The sequence below is a fragment of the Heloderma suspectum genome, chromosome 2 (assembly GCF_057233095.1).
Source record: "Heloderma suspectum isolate Gila_16-S chromosome 2, 16-S_ref, whole genome shotgun sequence".
In the NCBI taxonomy this organism is placed as follows: Eukaryota; Metazoa; Chordata; class Lepidosauria; order Squamata; family Helodermatidae; genus Heloderma; species Heloderma suspectum.
The window spans coordinates 400,373,465-400,393,158 of record NC_139459.1 but is presented as its reverse complement, the minus strand read 5'-3'; the positions used below and the strand labels follow the sequence as shown (position 1 = coordinate 400,393,158).

At 46.7% G+C, this 19,694-nt stretch overlaps 1 protein-coding gene across 1 annotated transcript; it reads left to right on the top strand.

The window, feature by feature from the left end:
• The first annotated feature begins 3,215 nt into the window (after positions 1–3,215).
• LOC146356628 (vomeronasal type-2 receptor 26-like) lies at positions 3,216–19,108 on the top strand. Its single transcript, XM_084830226.1, has 6 exons — positions 3,216–3,448; positions 5,233–5,524; positions 6,409–7,227; positions 11,306–11,533; positions 12,709–12,835; positions 18,198–19,108. The coding sequence occupies exons 1-6, from the start codon at positions 3,216–3,218 to the stop codon at positions 19,106–19,108; spliced, it is 2,610 nt and encodes an 869-aa protein (XP_084686352.1).
• Positions 19,109–19,694: the final 586 nt, after the last annotated feature.

Here is a 19,694-nt window from a genome sequence, read left to right as displayed (position 1 = left end):
TCCGTGAACAGGTAAGTCACTTTCGTACATCCCTAGTGCTAACTAGATGGGTGAAGTGGAGAAGTCTTGATGCATGGATGAGACAATGGTGTAGGGAGGAAGGATACTGTTTAGTTAGACACTAAGGAACATTTTGGGACAAACCAGGCCTGTATAACAGGGATGGGCTCCACTTCAACCAAAATGGGACTATTCTGCTGGTAGTAAGCATAAAAAAGGTGGCAGAACAGCTTTTAAACTGAACCCAGGGGGAAAGTCAACAGGAGCTGGGAAGCATCCAGTTCGGGGTGAATCATCCCTAGGGAATGAAGATGAAAATGTTTCCAACTGCCCAGAAGGAGGCAGGAAGGAAACGGGTAGGGATGGCAGAGAATTCCGCCACGGATCTTCCGACCGGCTGCCACCGCCACCATTTCCAGTCTTGTTAAAAAAAAAAAAAAAAGACATGATAGGCTACATAAAGATTTACATAGCCTATCATGGCTGGGTTTAAAAAAACAAAAAAACACGACATGATAAGCTAGGTAAATCTTTACGTAGCCTATCATGGCTGGGTGGGTTAAAACAAAAACAAAACCCGCGTACGCAAATGCCGGTGGCTACGGCCGCCGCCATTTGTGTTCCTTATTTTTGGTGTCTTAGCCTACGTAAATATTTACGTAGACTATGACGGCGAAAATAAAGGGTAATGCAAATAGTGTAGCGGGCACAATTTGCGTCCCTTTTTGATTCGCCCTTTTAGCCTACGTAAAGATTTACGTAGGCTAAAATGGTGAATGAAAAAGGGACGCAAATAGTGCCCGCTACGCTATTTGCGTTCCCCTTTATTTTTGCCATCATAGTAGGGATGTCAGAGAATTCTGCCATGGATCTCAGTGAGGCCGAATGCTAGTGGTGAAATCTGTGGCGGAATGGCCTGCCACCCCCCCGCTACCCCGCAGATCCCCCCGGGGACGAGACTTACCTGGGGTGGATCTTTTGGGCAGCGGCGGCAGCAGCTCTGGCGGCGGGTCCGGCAGTGGCGGTGGGTGGTCTTCTGACCGGCTGCCGCCGTCACCATTTCCAGGCTTGTGAAAAAAAAAAAAAGACGTGATAGCCTATCGTATTGTGAAAAAAAAAAAAGACATAAATCTTTACGTAGCCTATCATGGCTAGGTTTAGAAAAAAAGAAAAAAAAGATGTGATTGGCTACGTAAATCTTTACGTAGCCTGTCATGGTTGTGGGTGGGTTTAAAAAAAAAACGCATACGCAAATGGCGGCGGCTATGGCCTGCGCCATTTGCGTTCCTTCTTTTTACCGTCTTAATCTACGTAAATATTTACTTAGACTATGACGGCAAAAATGATTTTCGCCGTCATAGTCTACTTAAATATTTATGTAGATTAAGATGGCCAAAAAGAAGGAACGCAAATGGCGGCGGCCGTAGCTGCCACCATTTGTGTACGTGGTTGTTGTTGTTTTGTTTGTTTGTTTGTTTGTTTTTACCCAGAGCCCTCCGCGGCCGGAAATCCAGCTGTGGACGGCTCTGGCCTGGCCGGGCCAGGACTGGCCGGCTGCTCCATGGAGCTGCCGTGGAGCACAGCCGGCCGTTCGAGGATTCCAGGGGAATTCCAGCGCCTCCCCCCCACATCAACATAATCCGCGAAAGGTAAGTCACTTTTGTACATCCCTGCGTCATAGTATACATAAATATTTATGTAGACCAAGAGGGCCAGAAATAAGGAACGCAAATAGCGGCGCCCGTAGCCGCCGCCATTTGCGTACGCGGGTTTTTTTAAAAAAAACCCACCCAACCATGATAGGCTACATAAAGATTTACGTAGCCTATCACGTTGTTTGTTTTGTTTTTTTAAACCCAGCCATGATAGGCTACGTACATCTTTATGTAGCCTATCACATCGTGTTGTTGTTTTTTACAAGACTGCAAATGGCGGCGGCGGCAGCCAGTTGGAAGACCAGCTGCCGCCGCCGCCGCCGCCACCGCCGCCCGGACGATCTGCCCCAGGTAAATCTCCTCCCAGGGGGGATTCGCTGGGGGTGTTAGGGGGTGGCAGGCCGTTCCGCCACAGAGTTCGGGGGGCCGAATGCACTGGCATTTGGCCTCACTGAGATCCATGGCAGAATTCTCTGCCATCCCTATGCACATGCCAGAGGCAATGGTAGGGAAAACACTTTTTAAAAGACACAGTGGTGAGGAGAAGAAAAGAAGAGATCAAAAGCGAACCCAGCCGCCACACACATCTCCTGACCTGGCTCAGCTGAGCCCGGAAGGGCTTAGGAAGTGGCTATTTCTTCATCCCCAAATCCCCTCCCAACCTCCAGAGGTTACTCTGCCCCTTAAACATCTGGACAGAATCATAGCCTGCCCACTCTCTAGAGCCCAAGGTGAGTGAAAATGTGCTAATTATTCTGCCTTGTACAAATAGAAGCCCTATTAAGCAGAGATTCCAAGAGCTGAACCAGCTGGGGCCTTTCTTGAGCTACCAAAAGAAGGGAGGTGAAAAAGAAACAGCAGTGGGTTTTGCTGATCCCCATTTACATGTCTGTCAGAGCTGGCAAGACTGGGCCAGATCGATCAGCCATCTGGAACAGCAGAAGGCAACTTCAGGACTAACTAATCCAAGTTGTGTGATGGTTATACATGTCCTACAAGACTCTGTTGATCCTGGTTCACTTGAAGGCATTTCATTGCTAAAGGTCAGGCCAAGCTCACCTTTCCACCCCACCTCTCTGGCCCATGTCAAGTGTGCAGAGCCAGTGATTCTCAAAAACATGCCCCACCCCCACCAGCAGCCCATGGAGACAAACAGAGAGTCCAGGAGGTTGCAGTGGTGATGCAACTTCTTCCCCTCATAATTATCCAAATCACAGTGATTTCTTCTTCTTCTTGCCAGACCTCAAGGGATTTTTTCCAAACCTCGCCTTGGAGCCCACTGCCCTACAGCTTCGAGAGCAACAGGAGGTGATGTCTTGCATCCAGGCACACAAGTTCTGGCACATAAATGCCTCCTGTGCCACGGAGAGCTTGGGAGGAGGTTTGGGGCTGGTGGGAGGACAGTGTGGGTGTGAGGCTGACTTCCTACCATCCTGTCAGGAGGTGCAGGCTTCGCTGGCTGGGCCCCATTTTATTAGGGAAGCCACGGAAGCCCCTGGCGAGAGGACTTTGGCTTCCTCTAACTATTCATCGAATTGGTTGTGAGGGGCAGTGACAAGGATGGAGGCTGTGCCAGGCATATCCAGAAGGATTGTCTGCTTGCTGCTGCTGCTGCCCCAGGCAATCTATGGGATGCGCAAGGCCAGATGCCCCTTGACTTTGGAAAGGGATGGACTTGGCCCACGCAATCATTACAGGCCAGGAGACCATCTCATTAGTGGAGTCATCTCTGCAAGAGATGTTACATTTCGACCATACAGTTTCTACAAGCCTCCCTTTACCAGGCTTGACAAGTAAGTCATTATGTGTGTGATGGAGTTACTGCTGATTCCATGAGCTCCAATCATCCCTCCTTGCCAAGCACTGTCCATGTTATCTGGTTCCGGCTAAGTCACTGTCCTAATCTGGCATTAGGGAAAGACTTTGGGGAGGCATTCACCCTAAATGACAGTCTGCTAGTTGACAGCTGGCTGGGCTCCTTTTGAACGGTAAAATGTGGCAAATATAGGACAATGTGGACCTTCTGCCATCTCATCAATACATCGAACAAACATCCAATTTTCGTTTAAACTATGTGGACAGACACATGGCTTTCACTAGGGTGCCAGAACACTTCTCACCCACCCCCAACTGCCTATTAAGGTTGTAAATCATAGAATAGTAGGGTTGGAAGGGGCCTACAAGACCATCGAGTCCAACCCCCTGCTCAATGCAGGAATCCAAGTCACAGCATCCCTGACAGATGGCTGTCCAGCCTCGTCTTGGATGCCTCTAGTGTGGGAGAGCCCACCACCTCCCTAGGTCATTGGCTCCATTGTCAAGCCTGGAGAAGAAAAGGATTAGAGGAGTTATCATAGCAACCCTCAATCATCTGAAGGGCTGTCATTCAGAAGATGGAGCAAAGGGGTTGTTGTTTTCTGTTGCTGTAGATGGCTGGAGCAGAACCAAGCAGATCCAAGACGAGTAGAACTGAGTAAGTGGAAAGGGCAAAGAAGCAAATTTCTGCTAAACATTAGGCGAAAACTCCAAACTGTGAGAGCTTTTTGACAGCAGAACAGAAATCCTCCATATTTAAGCAGAGACTGGATGGCTGTCTGTCAGGGACATTGTAGTTCCATTTTAAATTGCAGATCCCTCATTGAGCAGGTGGTTCAACTAGATGACCTCCAAGACCCCTTCCAAATCGAAAATCCTATTATTTCTTTCCATGGAATTTGCCTTTTTCACAGCAGTGGCTCACTAAATCGACATTTTCATTGAGCTACATCCTTCCGGCTCAGATCTCATCAACATATATGTGGTTAGGATCTTTTCTCCCAACGTGCATCATTTTATACTTTATTACATTTAACTGCATTTACCATTTTGATTCCCATTCCCCCAATTTGGAGAGGCCCTTTTGAAGCTTTTCGCCATTCCTTTTTCTCTTCACCAACATAAATTCTTTGGTGGCTTCAGCAAACTTGTGAACCACCCAGAGAGCTTCAGCTATGAGGTGGTATAGAAATAGAAGGAAGGGAGGCTACCTCTCCTCTCCACCTCCAGAAACGCACCAGCTATTATTCAGTTGCTGAGCTTCTGGCTTTGGATCTGGGTCAAGATGAGGAAAGTTCTAGAAATTGAATCCAAAGCTTTGTAATGCCTCATTAGATTTGTGGAGTCAAAGGAACAACAATTGAATACATTATTTACTTGGGAAGCTTAATGATGATGACATGATGCATACATGTTCTTTCTTTTTTTTTAATACTTTTTATCTTTAAAAATGAAATAAACAGTACCAACAACCTAGTCATTATCTACAGTTTCCAACAATACAGTATTCTTAGGAGGACACACTTAGTAACGAAAAATAAAAAACAGAAGAAGGAAAAGGAAGAAGAAAGCAAGAAAGAAAAAGAAAAAATATTTAAAAGTTACTTAAAAGGATTAAATTTAAACTCCATTACACACACATCTATATATGAATGTATACATATCTATACACACACAAACAGGAATTTTATTATACAATATGTCATGTCTAATCTAAAAAAAGAAGAAGTAAGAAAAACAGAGATGCATATATTTTTTCTAGGACATCACTCACAAAGTCCTGGAAGATGCTGTCCTTCTTCTTTGCCATTCAGGAGATCAACCTGAACCCCAGGCTCTTGCCCAACATCACCCTGGGCTACAACTTCCATGACAACTATTTCAGTGCCAGACTGACTTCGGATGCCTTGCTAGACCTGCTCTCTACTGGGCAGGCAAATGTTCCAAACTACAGGTGTGGAAGGCAAAATAACCTGCTTGCTGTCCTTGAAGGGGGTGACTCTGACATCTCCATCCAGATTTCAACTATGTTGGGCATCTACAAAATCCCACAGGTGTGTCGGGGGGCTTTTGCAGGCTGAGACTAACTCCTCTTGGGTTCCCTACTGCCATGCAAATAGGAGACCTGGGTGAGGGTGACTGAGATCCTGAAGGGAATAATTTGTATGTCTTTTCTCCAATTGATGAAACTCTTTGATCCACTCAGTCCCTTCTACCTGCCAGATAACTTGGCTTAGGGTTAGAGAAGGGCTTTTGTCTTGGTGCAAGGAAGCACCAAATCATATAAGCAACACAGTTACTTTATAAATATATGTTCATATATTTAGATTAATTTTAAACATATGTATTAACCAAAAGAAATATAGATTTAAGACAATTATAACAAAAATAGTACCCACCCGCTCCCTGCCATGCTCGCATCCTGATCTGGATTAGGGGGCCAAAGTTGGCTATTGGTGAAAGGAAAATCCTTCAACGAAGCAAAAAACCATGTGATTAACGCCGTGGGTAGTTTGGTCCTCAGGCATACAGTTTTAGCTACGAATGCGAGGGGACGCTCAGGGCCATCAGTGACAGGGGAGGGTAAATTGCTTTGCAGCTCTTGGTCACCCCTAAAAACAAGCATGCTCCTATTCTGGGTTGTGTTTCTTGACCATATTCAATACTGCTGGGAAAGAGCACTGAACTGATGGGAGCTTGTTTCCATTGTGCAGATGTAGGAGATGCTCTGTAGTTCAGTGCATTTGTGTGTGTTCTGTCCTTATAAAGACAGGATTTTTTATTCATCATAAAGTTAAGACTATTTGTTGCATTGTTATGGAGTATGGCACAGATAATTACTAGTTAAGAGGTGTAATACAGCCAGCTTTCAGAAATGAAGAACTGAAATTTGATTCTGAAATAAAATGAATTATCAGTCTCTTCCTTTCCTTGCCAGGTAACGTACGCTTTTGTTTCTCATGTCCTGAGTGATACAACTCAGTTCCCTTTTTTCTACCGGATGGTCCCCAAAGATGGAACCCAGTACCAGGGGATTGTCAAACTGCTCCTGCATTTCAGATGGACGATGGTTGGTCTCGTTGCTCCAGATACGGACAATGGAGAGAGGTTCATGAGGACCTTGACTCCTGAGCTCATCAGGAATGGTGTTTGTGTTCTTTTCTCACAAAGCATCATAGGACTGGATTCGGTCCAAGCGAGGCTCATTGAGCCTTCATTCCACAAGTGGGTACAAGTCAACGTCTTTGTTTATAGTGCAGAGACCAGTTACTTCATCAATGGTATACAGATTATGCAAGAATTTGTTGAATTCTTTATAAAACCCATTGTGGGGAAGGTCTGGATCACCACAGCTTTGTGGGATGTCACCTTGGATTTGATGTATACTAACATGTCTTTCCGGAATATCCATGGTATCTTTTCCTTCTTTATCCAGACAAACAAAATGGCAGATTATGATAATTTAGAACAATTTTACTATCAAGCTATCCAGCAGTTTGTGGAGGAAACATTTAATTGTGCGTATTCAAAGTATGCCTTTTCGGTGAAAGGCCGGTCAAGATGCACAGAGAAGGAGAAAGTGGTGGCCCTGCCCCAAGAGGACATGGAGAAGATCCTGTCTCTAGACAGCTACATCATTTACAACACCATCCAAGCTGTGGCCCGTGCCTTGGATGCTGCTTATATGTCCAGATCCAAGAGGATGGCGATGGAGGGCGGAGGCAGGCTGGATGCTCAGAGGTTACAACCATGGCAGGTATTCCCTTTTCCGTCTGTCATTGACTTAAGAGGAGGGATTATTTTTCTTCCTGGTGGACCACTTTTTCACAAGGAAAAAAAAAAGTACTGATGGCCTGCCACTAGTCAGGACGAACTTCCAGACATATCCAAGTCTGTCCAACTGCTTGGGGAGTTTCTGAGCCCTTCGGCAAGCACCCCTCCCTTCAACCGAGCTACAGAAAAAAGAAAAGAAAAGTGCTTTTGGATGTTATTGCTCAAAGCCCAGAAACACAAGAGATAGCAAAAAGTACCCTTCTGAAGATCCTTAAAACAGACATCGTAGTTTTGTAGCCATGTGGTCCTTCATATGGGGAAGAGTTTAGTAAAAAAAAAAAAATCCTTTTAAAACAATGTAGCCACATTTCTAAATATTAAAAGGAATTTATTTCAGAATAGGGAAGAAAAATGGGAAGAAACAAGGGAAGTTAATAATCCTACGCACGCACGCACACACGCACACACACACCCAAATACAATCAAAATGTCAATCTAGCTTAGCTAGTTACATGTTACCTACTTGAGTAGAGTCTTGGGTCCTTGAACATATTGAGAGCTCATTATCCAGTGGTGAACAAAACTCACCTTCATAACAATTCTAAACGTACATGTCAAAAGACGCAGTTGATGTGTCAACATAGGTTTGTCAGGAATAGCTCATGCAAGACCATCTTACCTCCTTTTTGGCAGTTATTAGTTTGGTAGATAATAGGAATGCTGTGCACATATTATATCTTGAGTTCAGGAAAGCATTTTACAAGGTTTCCCACGACATCCTTGTTGGCGTCGGTTTGGAGAATGCTACAGTTAGGTGGATCCACAGCTGGTTGACCAACCATAATCAATGAGTGCTAATTAAGGGTTCGACATTTTTTTTTATTATTGATTTAACACACTTGTGTCCCGCCCTATATAATTAAGATCTCAGGGTAACATACAGATTAAATCAATTCAAACAGTACAAACCAATACATAATTTAAACAGCTAAAAACATATTAAACCATTTAATACCAATTTAAAACCGAAAACAATAAAACAGTGTGCAATTTTTGGGAATTTAATTAGCCCTCAAAGGTTTTGGTGAAAAGCCATGTTTTAATTTGGCACCGAAAGGAAACCAATGTCTGCGCCAATCAGGCCTCCAAAGGCAGGGCATTCCACAACCGGGGTGCCACAGCAGAGAAGGTCCTCTCCCACTTCCCACCATAGACATCCTCCTGGAGAGAGGTTTCCCTGCACTGTTCAGCACTTTTCTTCCTCTCACATCATACTAGAACCCGAGGTCATCCCATGAAGTGGATTGGTGAGAGTTTCAGGACAGATCAAAGGAAGGGCTCCTTCACACAGTGCATAGATAAACTATGGAATTCACTACCACGGGATGTAGTGATGGCCACCAATTTGGATGGCTTTAAAGGGGGGGTTGGACAAATTCCAGGAGGAGAAGGCTATCAATGGCTACTAGTCTTGGTCATCACACGTCTGTTCCTCCTCAGGATGGTGGTTACATTCTTCAATTGCACATGACTTCAAGTGCCATCCTGAGTGTTCTGTGGAATGCAGGGTGTTGCGGCATCTTCAGGCCCAAGGTCACCCTCCATGGCAAAGGGATGCTGGAGGTATTTGGAATGGACCAAAAGAATCTCAGATTCTAAGCTGCAGAATCCACTGCAGACCAACCTCCTCAGGCTGCACAGATTCCATGGACTTCTGGATTTTTACGTTCATTTCTACTTTCGTGGGAAAATATTGGGGATGGATGAAAGTCACTTACATGGTCCCGCAGCTGTTTTCAGGGGGGGGGAGGCACTCCGTTTCTTCCCCCGAAATTCTTGGAGGGTGGGGAGGCGCCCCGCCCCTCCCCGCCAAAATTCTGGCCAGGGGGGGAGGCGCCCCATCCCTCCCCGACGAAATTCTGGCCGGGGGGGGAGCGCCCCGTCTCCCCGGCCGCGAAAGAAAAAAGTAAAGTGTAAAAAAAAAAAGAAGTGATAGGCTACGTAAAGATTTATGTAGCCTATCACGGCTGACTTTGAAAAAAAAAAAGAAGCATGTACGTTATTTGCGTTGCCCTTATTTTCGCCGTAGTCTATGTAAATCTTCACGTAGACTACCCGTGCCCAAATAAGGAACGTGAATGGCGGCATCCAAGGGCGCCGCCCTTTGCATACGCGCTTTCTTTTTTCAAAAGTCAGCCGTGATAGGCTACGTAAATCTTTACGTAGCCTATCACAGCTGACTTTGAAAATCTAGCCATGATAGGCTATGTAAATCTTTACGTAGCCTATCACGTTGTTGTTGTTTTTTTACACTTTACTTGGAAATGGCGGCGGTGGCAGCCGGTCGGAAGACTGGCCGCCACCGCCACCACCACCGAACCGCCGCCGAACCGCCGCCGGGACCCGCTGCCGAGAGGGACATTCGCGCGAGTTAAGTCTCATCCTGGGGGGGGGGGCGGGGTAGTGTTGGAGAATTTCCCCACCAATTTCGGGAGGCCGAATGTGTTGGCATTCGGCCTCTCAGAGATTTGTGGAGAAATTCTCCGACATCCCTAGAAAATATGCAAGTTTCTGCTGAGACTGCTAAATATGTGTGGGGAAATGTTGCATGGAATGGGGGACAATACGCTAAATGTTACGTACAGAGGTAAATTGTGTAAATTGTTGTGAACTCCCTTACAGAAGTATTTGCGCGTTTCTCCATATGACCCCCAAAAATCGAATCCGATTTTGAACGGACGATGGAACAAAAGGCGCCTGACAATCTGTTTAATGTAGACAGAGCGGATTTTACACAATCCATACATCCCTATCTTGGGAACAGCCTGGTTTCTGTTGAGGAGTTGCTGTAGCATAGAACCCCTGATTCTCCTTGTCCCACGTGTCATGCCCTTCCACTCCTCTTCCTCCTGCCCTTCATTTTCTTCCTCTTCCCTGGGAAACTCCCAATTCTGTTACTTTTCCAGGATGACCTCCTGTCACTCATCTAAAAACGTTTCACTCTCCCTGATAATGTGAAGGGTACGGAAGCATCCCTCAACATTGGAAAGTCTCTGTACAGCTTGATAAACACAGGAGAAGGCCAAATCACAATGATAAGCCAGTAACATACAGCCTGTAAGCAAATCATGAAGGGATTAAGAGACACCGACAGTTAAAAATAATCCAGTCAATGTTTAGTTATTGCTCGGAAAGGAAGTCTCTTGCTGTAAAATTTAACAAAATAACCTTTCTATATTCCACACACTACCCGCATGCTTAGATGTCAAACACTTACTGGTAATGGTAACCAGTGTGTGAAGGATTGCAGCCTTAATGATATAAATGACCATTTGCTGCCATTTACTGGTGCCCAAGATATGCCCCATGAAGTGGCCACCATCACTTTGCCTGAGGGTACGACCAGCCCCAGATTGCAGGATTCTCCTTAGGGTGCAGGATTCTCCTTAGGATGCAAAAAACAAGTCTCTACGTTTGATGACTTCAGCATCCCAAACTGCTAAAGTTGACAAGGGGGATTCAGGGATGAAATCAGGTCCCTTGTGAATATAATGTGTCACACCCAGCCACTTGAATCTGGAACCAGCCCTGAACTGTAGTAGATTCAGGAGGGAATAGCACACTGGTAGAACATATGCTGTGTATACAGGAAGTCCCATGTTTGATCCCCGGCATCTCCAGGTAGGGCAGGAAATATTCCTGCCTCAAACCCTGGATAGCCACTGCCAGTCAGTGTCAACAATGTTGGTTTAGTCTTGGTTAGTTCCAGGGTCTATATAAATTTAGTTCAAGACACCCTGGTGCATAGCCAAGTCAGGTTCAAACCAACAAGCAAACAACTATCACCACACAGACTCAGATGTAAACTGAAGTACATTCAATGTTTTGCTTAAGAAAATTAGAAAAGGGAATGAGCTTGGGGGGAAGACACTACGATCACCTGAATCAGTCTAAGGCAGCTTACCATCCTCCAAGAGATTCAGGCATGAAATGGGCACAACTGAGATATGGAATGTGTGTTTTTTGTTACCTCGGTGCTGGTGTTTCCTCTGCCACTCTAGCTTCACCCTTTCCTGAGAAGCTCCCAGTTTTACAATAATTCTATGGATGGAGTGTCTTTGGATGAGAATGGAGACCTAACAGCTGACTTTGACATCCTGAACTGGGTGAACTTTCCCAATAGGTCTGTTCTGAGAGTGAAATTTGGCAGTATAGAAAGACGGCGATCCACAGGCCTCACGTTCACCATTGACCAGGATGCCATTGTGTGGCCCAAATGGCTCAACAAGGTGGGGTCAACTCATTGACTTCATTTCATTGAATTGATAGACTGTCCCTTATCCCATAAGGAATGTCAGCCTCTCCTAACCTTGCACCCTCCAGATGTGTTGGACTGCAGCTTCCTTTATTCCAAGCCAGCACGGCCATTGCCTGGGAAGGATGGGAGTTGCAATCCAATGGATTGCCAGGCTGGGTAAGGCTGCCCAGGTTGGGACTGCCTTTGACTTCCTGACAAATCCAATTACCAGCAGTTCAAGATCTTTGGGGTGAGTCATCCCAGCTACACACCCAGCTCTGGACCAGATGTATTCCCTTCTGCCACAGGCTGCAGGTGACTTGGAACTTCAATGTTGTTATCGCTTTTTATAGCACCACCACCAGTAGGCATGACACGCTGGAGACTTGACGAGGGCAGGTCCTGGCCCCAAGGTGGTTCCAATCTAGAATTCGACACAAAGGAAACCACAGAGGACGGGGAGGGAAGGGGAGGCCCCAGGCACAGTAAAAAAGGAAGCAGCATGTGGTTGTTTCACTTGCACAGTTGCACTCAGGCTTTGTTAGTGGGTTCCAATTGAACCTGAGAGTAGGGATGTTTCAGGCGTTCAGCTGGGGCTCGAAGCCCAGCAAGAAATCACCAGCTCGGCCCCTGTGAATCCACACACACACCTTGCCTGGTTCGGCACGCCCCAAGCCAGGCAAGCGTGTGGCTCAGTGGCTGCCCACTTCGTCACAAAGCTGCCATTTTGCAGGGAAATGGCAGCTCATTCTTGTTCAAAATTGTGCGTCTACACAAATGGCATCTGTAGAGGGGCCATTGACACAAGACTGCAGATGTGAATGAACCATTTAGGCCCATAAGCTTGTGTAAATGGCCCCTTTTCAACCTCCATTTGTACAGATGGATGGTTACCGACAAGGACCAGCTGCCATTCTTCAACAAAATGGTGGCTCGGCGAGGATGCAGGTGGCCACACACTGCGTGCCTGGCACTCACAGACTGCCTGACTCTGCACATGGCGCAGTGAACGGGGCAGCCGACTGGGGGGGATCCAGTGAGCAGTGCATGATCTAGGCCCTGCTGAGCTCACCCATCCCACATGAAAGGTCCCTCTCTAACTCTGCATCTCCTTTCCACAGATAGGTCTAACCCATTTACACTGAAAGTTCTTCCCTTTATTCTTAGCCCCTGCCTCAATCCAGGTGTGTAGAAAGCTGTCGACCTGGATTCATGAAGGTGGTTCAGGAAGAGAAACCAGTGTGCTGCTATGTTTGTGCTCCCTGTGCAGAAGGAACCATCTCCACTCAGGAAGGTGAGTGACTCTGGACGAATATGCATCACAAGGGAAGGAGGGCAAAGTTTCACCCAGGCATGTGCTCCGAAGGCTTTCTTAAAGGAATCTCTAAGCTTGAATCCTTTCTTGCAATATCCGTAATCAAGCGAGAGTGGCTTGGGTCTGTGCAAGTCCTGGAGAAGCAGACAACATGTAGAATCCTAGAATCATAGAATAGTAGAGTTGGAAGTGGCCTTCAAGACCACTGAGTCCAACCCCCTGCTCAGCGCAAGAATCCAATCTCAATGCAGAGCATCCCTGACAGATGGCTGTCTAGCTTCATCTTGAATGCCTCCAGTGTGGGAGAGCCCACCATCTCCCTAGGTCATGGGTTCAATTGTCATATCGCTCTAAGATTCAGGGTTCAATTGTCGTATTGCTCTAAGATTTTTCCAGATGTTCAGCTGGAAACTGGTTTCCTGTAACTTGAGCCCATTATTCTGTGTTCTGCATTCTGGGCTGATAGAAGAGATCCTGGCCTTCCTCTCTGTGATAACCTTTCAAGTCCTTGAAGAGCGCTATCCTATCTCCTCTCAGTCTTGTCTTCACAAAGCTAAACATGCCCAGTTCTTTCAGATTCTTGGACAAGTTATGAGACCGGCAGGGCAGGAGACTTTGGGGGACATAATACTTTTGCCCCAATCCCTGGTTGACAGACCCTCTTTTGTCATGGAGAAAGGAGGTCTCGGGGAAGAAGGGCATCCTTCTGAGGGAGAGGGAAATGATCCCTTAGAAAGCATCCATTCCTAGGAAGATGCACAACTATCCCCTCACACTGGGGACGTGCCTCTGGGGGATGGGGGGGCTTTTGGTGATGGGAGATTTGATCCTTACACACATAGACAGCTGGTTTTGTGATGGACTTGCAAACCATATGGTAAATTGCCAGCTGATACTGCTGGGGTGGAGTCAGTGGTCACGGTCCATGTTCATAGAATCATAGAACAGTAGGGTTGGAAGGGGCCTATAAGACCATCGAGTCCAACCGCCTGCTCAATGCAAGGGGCCAAGTCAAAGCATCCCTGACAGATGGCTGTCCAGCCTCATCTTGAATGCCTCCAGTGTGGGAGAGCTCACCATCTCCCTTGGTCATGGGTTCCATAGTTGTATTGCTCTAACAGTCAGGAAGTTCTTCCTGATATTCAGCCAGAATCTGGCTTCCTGTCACTTGTGCCCATTATTCCATGTCCTGCACTCTGGGATGATCAAGAAGTGATCCTGGCCTTCCTCTCTGTGACAACCTTTCAAGTCCTTGAAGAGTGCTATCCTATCTCCCTTCTCTTCTCAAGGATAACCATGCCCAGTTCTTTCAGTCTCTCTTTGTAGGTCTTTGTTTCCAGTCCCCTCATCATCTTCAGTGCCCTCCTCTGAACCCTCTCCAGCTTGTCTGCATCGTTCTTCAAGTATGGTGCCCAGAACTGGGCACAGTACTCCAGATGAGGCCTAACAAGTGCTGAGTAGAGGGGAACTAGTACTTCCTGGGATATGGAAGCTATGCTTCTATTAATGCAGCCCAAAATAGCTTTTCCCTTTTTTGCAGCCACATCCCATTGTTGGCTCATATTCAGCTTGTGATCGACAACTATTCCAAGATCCTTCTCGCTGGTACTGTTGTTGAGCCATGTATCCCCCATCTTGTCACTGTGCCTCTGGTTTCTTTTTCCCAGGTGCAGAACTTAGCATTTATCCCTATTAAATTTCATTCTGTATTTCACAAAGCGAATCCCCAGAAATGATGGAGGATGGCGCAGTGTGTGTGTGCGGTGGGAGAGGGGAGCTAGTGAATGGGGCAGGGCTCAGCACCACCAGCAACCTACATTTGTCTTCTGCACTGTAGATCACATACGAGTCCCCCATGGTTAATACTGATGTGTTCACCCCCCTTCTTAGAGTGCTGACATTACAGGCATGGAGCACTCTCCAAGGTCTGGTTTCCTTTGGAAGGAAGGCAATGGATGCTTCGTGACATTTTGTAAGATTTGTGTTGGTTAAAAATGTACATCAAAACATAGGAAGCGACATGCTGGATCAGACCAAAGGTCCATCTAGTCCAGCATTCTGTTCACACAGTGGGCAACCAGCTGCCACAGGAAACCCACAAGCAGGTCATGACTGCAATAGCACCCTCCCACCCATGTTCCCCAGCGAGTGGTGTACAGAGGCATACTGCCTCTGATGTTGGAGGTAGCACATAGCCATCCGGACCGATAGCCACTATCATGGCCACTGATAGCCTTCTCCTCCTGGAATTTGTCTCATCCCTCTTTAAAGCTACCTAAGTAGCAGCCATCACTATGTCTTGTGGGAGCAAATGCCAGAGTTCCACTCTGCGCTGTGTGAGGAAGTCCTTCCTTTCATCTTTTCTGGATCTTCCACCAATTAACTTCATAGGATAACCCCAGTGGAACAGAAATTGAGCATAGGTGGAGGCATAGCTTTAACAGTGCTGTATTTATTTAGAAAATGGATGTTTTGTACTGTGCTGCTTCTTTTTGCTGTTACTTGTGAGGAGTTATGGAGAACATGCTGGCCATGCTTATCAGCATTTGGAATGATTTTCTGTGTGGATCATCTCTGCTGGAATGGGAAGATGAGGGTCCAAAGAAGTACTCATGTGTGGATGCATGAATGATCCCCCCGCCCTACACTTTGCTGTTATGGTCTTAAAGTGCTGGGGATGCTCACGTAAATAGGTGGATTTTGCATGGTCTGCAATGGCTTGCTGGTGGAGCAGATAATGTGGGCTCCAAGGAAAGTTTTTGGGTGTTGCCGTATGCATCGGAGACACCACACAGCTCTTTACACTCCTGGAATTAAAGTTAATTTGCTTGCCTTGGGTTCCTTTTCTATGTAATCTGTTGCTGCTTTACCAGGAAAGAAAAGAAAAATGTGAGTGCAGTGGAGAGCCATAGTGTGTTGCTGGGATCAGTCCCAAATTCTCCATTGCAGCAATCATTATCCCCTCCCCCCGGATTTTTAAAAAAATATTTTTGCAATCCTATACGTTTCACTAAGCAGTAAGTCCCACTGTACTCAGGGTGAGTGTGCATAGGGTTGCAGCACTGCAGAACAATGACGAATACTGCGGGTAAACTCTTCCAGCACGCTTCATCCCAATGGAGGCAGTTGCTCCTGCTCTCCAGGAAAACTCCCCAGAGCCCCCCTCTCCCCCTTTATCTCAGAGGGGTGTGTTGGGGTCCTTCTCACCCTTCCGGCAGGGTTAGGAAGCCTGGCTTGTCGACGGGACTTCCCTGAAGCAGATTTAGCCACCTCTCAAAACTTGACATAACCCCTCCACCTTCAACTGCTTCTGCTATTCCTCTTTCTCATTACTTCTAAAGGACATGAAGGTTAATACATTTTCTCTTTCAAAACTAATTTATTTGTTTGTTTGTTTATTTATTTCTATACTGCCCTACAGCCAACGCTCTCTGGTCGGTTCACAAAAATGAAAACCAAAGAGCACACAATAAAACAATACAAAATATATAAAACATTAAAACCACAGGAAACAATACAGCCAGAATAAAACCAGAATAAAACCTAGCAGCAATGCAGAGATTTAAAATACAGATTTGAAACAGCAAAGCGAAAAGTCTAGATAGCTCAAATCCTAAAATGCCTGGGACAATAAAAAGGTCTTCACCTGGCGCCGGAAAGGAAACAATTAAATGTCAGGCGAACCTCACTAGGGAGCCCATTACACAAACAATGTGCCACAGCAGAAAAGGCCCTCCTCCTAGTAGCCACCCTCCTCCTCAGGAGGAGGCCCAGGTAGGAAGCTAGGGGGTTGCATGGGCATGTCGGGGGGGGGGGCAAAGTGGGGTTGGCCATCCAAATCCCATCTTGGGTTTGGGGCCGAGTCGGGTCAGGGGGGTCCCGAATCTGCCCAAGCAGAATTGGGCCCAGCACGGAAGCCACGAATCAGGTCCTGACTCAGATCTATAAATTCTAAGAGCTTAAACCTACGGTAAAAAAGGTAAAACTGGAATAAAACCTATGAGAGACACTAGGGATGTACGAAAATGACTTAGCTTTCGTGGATTCTGTTCATGGTGCGGGGCCATGTTTTTTCCAGTGATAGGCAGGCCTATCATGGAAAAAAACACAGATGCAAATAGCATATTGGATGCCACTTGATGCCATAAAGCCCTTAGCTTAACCTAACTGCAGCCGTTTTCGGCTGCATTTCGGTTAAACTCAGCACTTTACAGCTGGAAGTGTAACATAAGAGAAAAATAAGGAACGCAAATGGCGGCGGCCGTAGCTTTTTTTTTTTTTTTAACCCAGACGTGATAGGCTACGTAAGTCTTTATGTAGCCTATCATGTCTATGGGGGGGAGACACAGACGGCAAATGGCGGCGGTGGCAGCCGTTTGGAAGACCAGCTGCCGCCGACGACGACGAAGCAGCCGCTGGAGCCCCTGCCATCTGGAACATCCGTCCCTGGTAAGTCTTGTGCTGGGGGGGATCCGTGGGGGGTGGGGGGGTTGCAGGCCATTCTGCGATGGATTTCGGGGACCTGAATGCACTGGCATTCAGACTCACCAAGTGCTGTCACGGAATTCTCTGACATCTCTAGGAGACACACAAACACAGCCGCAAATGGCAGATTGGATGTCACTTCCAGCTGTAAAGTGCTGAGTTTAACCAAAATGCAGCCATAAACAGCTGCAATTAGGTTAACCTAAGGGATTCACAGCATCAAGTGGCACCAATACGCAAATTTACATCTGTGTTTTTTTCCACGATAGGCCAGCCTATCTCGGGAAACAACAGGGCCACAAATGAAGTATTGGGCACCACTTGCAGCCGTAAAACCCTTAATTTAACCAAATTTTGGATAAACTCAGTGCTTTATGGATGCAAGTGGTGTCCAATATGCTATTTGTAGCTGTATTGCTCCCAGCGAAATGGTAATGGCAACTGCCATTACCGTATCGCCAGCGGTCTGGAGCTGGTGTGCTGTTCCATCCGCGATCCTCCTAGAGTGCAGGTAAGTGATCCCTTCTGCTGCAGATTCCTGAGGCTGGATTCCAAAGAATCCGGCCTCAATTGAATCCGCGGCGGAATTCTCTAACATCCCTCTGTCCATCCCTCCGCCCAAAGAGCCACAGTGGTCACCAGATGTGACTGCCTGGATTAACGTAATATTTTAACAAATGACATAGGAAATGTGGCTTCTTCACATGGGAGAATAATGAGGGCCAGGCGGCTTGACCACGCCCTGCATGGAACTAATATATGCTGTCAAGCATAGCGGGAAAAAAGCCTTTGAGACACTATAAAGCAACACAGATTGCTCAGGATTTGATAGAGATGTTACTCTTGGTCGTTCCAGATTCAGACCATTGCACCAAGTGTCCAGATGATCAGCATCCAAACAAGGACCGAGACCAGTGTATTCCCAAGGAAATAAATTTCTTGTCCTATGAAGAGCATTTGGGGATCATCCTGGCTTCCTTTGCCCTATTCTTGTCCTTACCAACAATCTTTGTGTTAGGAATCTTTATTAAATTCCTACAAACTCCGCTAGTCAAAGCCAACAACCGGGACCTCTCCTACATTCTCCTCATCACCCTCCTGCTTTCCTTCTTGTCCTCCTTCCTCTTCATTGGCTGTCCAGGGAAACCAACTTGCCTTCTCCAACAAACAGCCTTCAGCATCATCTTCTCAGTTGCTGTCTCTTCCCTGTTGGCCAAAACTATCACCGTGGTGCTGGCCTTCCTGGCCACCAAGCCAGGAAACAGTGTGAGGAACTGGCTTGGGAAGACTTTGGCCCACTCCATTGTCATCTCCTGTACCGGTGTCCAAGTTGTCATTTGCACCATCTGGCTGGGCATCTCTCCCCCATTCCCAGAGACTGACATGCACTCGCAGCCTGGACAGATCATCCTGCAATGTAATGAAGGCTCTGTCACCATGTTCTATAGTGCCCTTGGCTACATGGGCTTCCTGGCTGCCGTCTGCTTCATGGTGGCTTTCCTAGCCAGGAAGCTGCCTGGGGCCTTCAATGAAGCCAAGCTGATCACCTTCAGCATGCTGGTCTTCTGCAGTGTTTGGGTGTCCTTTGTGCCCACCTACCTGAGCACCAAGGGGAAATACATGGTAGCCGTGCAGGTCTTCTCCATCCTGGCCTCCAGTGCTGGACTGCTGGTCTGCATCTTTCTTCCCAAGTGCTACATCATTGTATTGAGGCCAGATCTGAATACAAAGGAGTGTCTTGTGATGAAAGCAAAAGTGAAAATCTGATTCATATTGGTACCATCCCAAGACATTCTACTATTAGTTTGGTGGTAGTCTGCACATGGAAAAAGAGTGTCCATTCCATCTTGGGAAAAGCACTGTAGAAGCCTTTTTGCCATTTTTATTCTATTCGCTATAATGTTCATCTTAAAAACTCTCTGTTTTTAACTCTTTCATGATTTTACTAATGTAAAACACCTTGGAATATCGAATGTATAGTATAAAAGGCAGTAATAAAATGTTTCTATAAGTAAATAAACAAATAAATAGGGTTGGCGGAGAATTTCTCCCCGAAACTTCGGGGGGCCGAGCGCCAACGTGTTCGGCCCCCCGAACAAGTTTCGGGGAGAAATCCTCCGAACCACCCCCCCGCACCCCGCACCCCGCACCCCCCCCCCCCGGGCAGGACTTACCTTCGCCGAATGTCCCTCCCAGCGGCAGGTCCGGCCAGCGGTTCGGCGGGTGTTCGAGCGGCTGCCACCATTGCAATAAAAGAAAAGGAAAAAAAAACGCCCCCTGATAGGCTACGTGACGATTCACGTAGCCTATCACGGCTAGATTTGCAAAGTCAGCCGTGATAGCCTACGTCAAT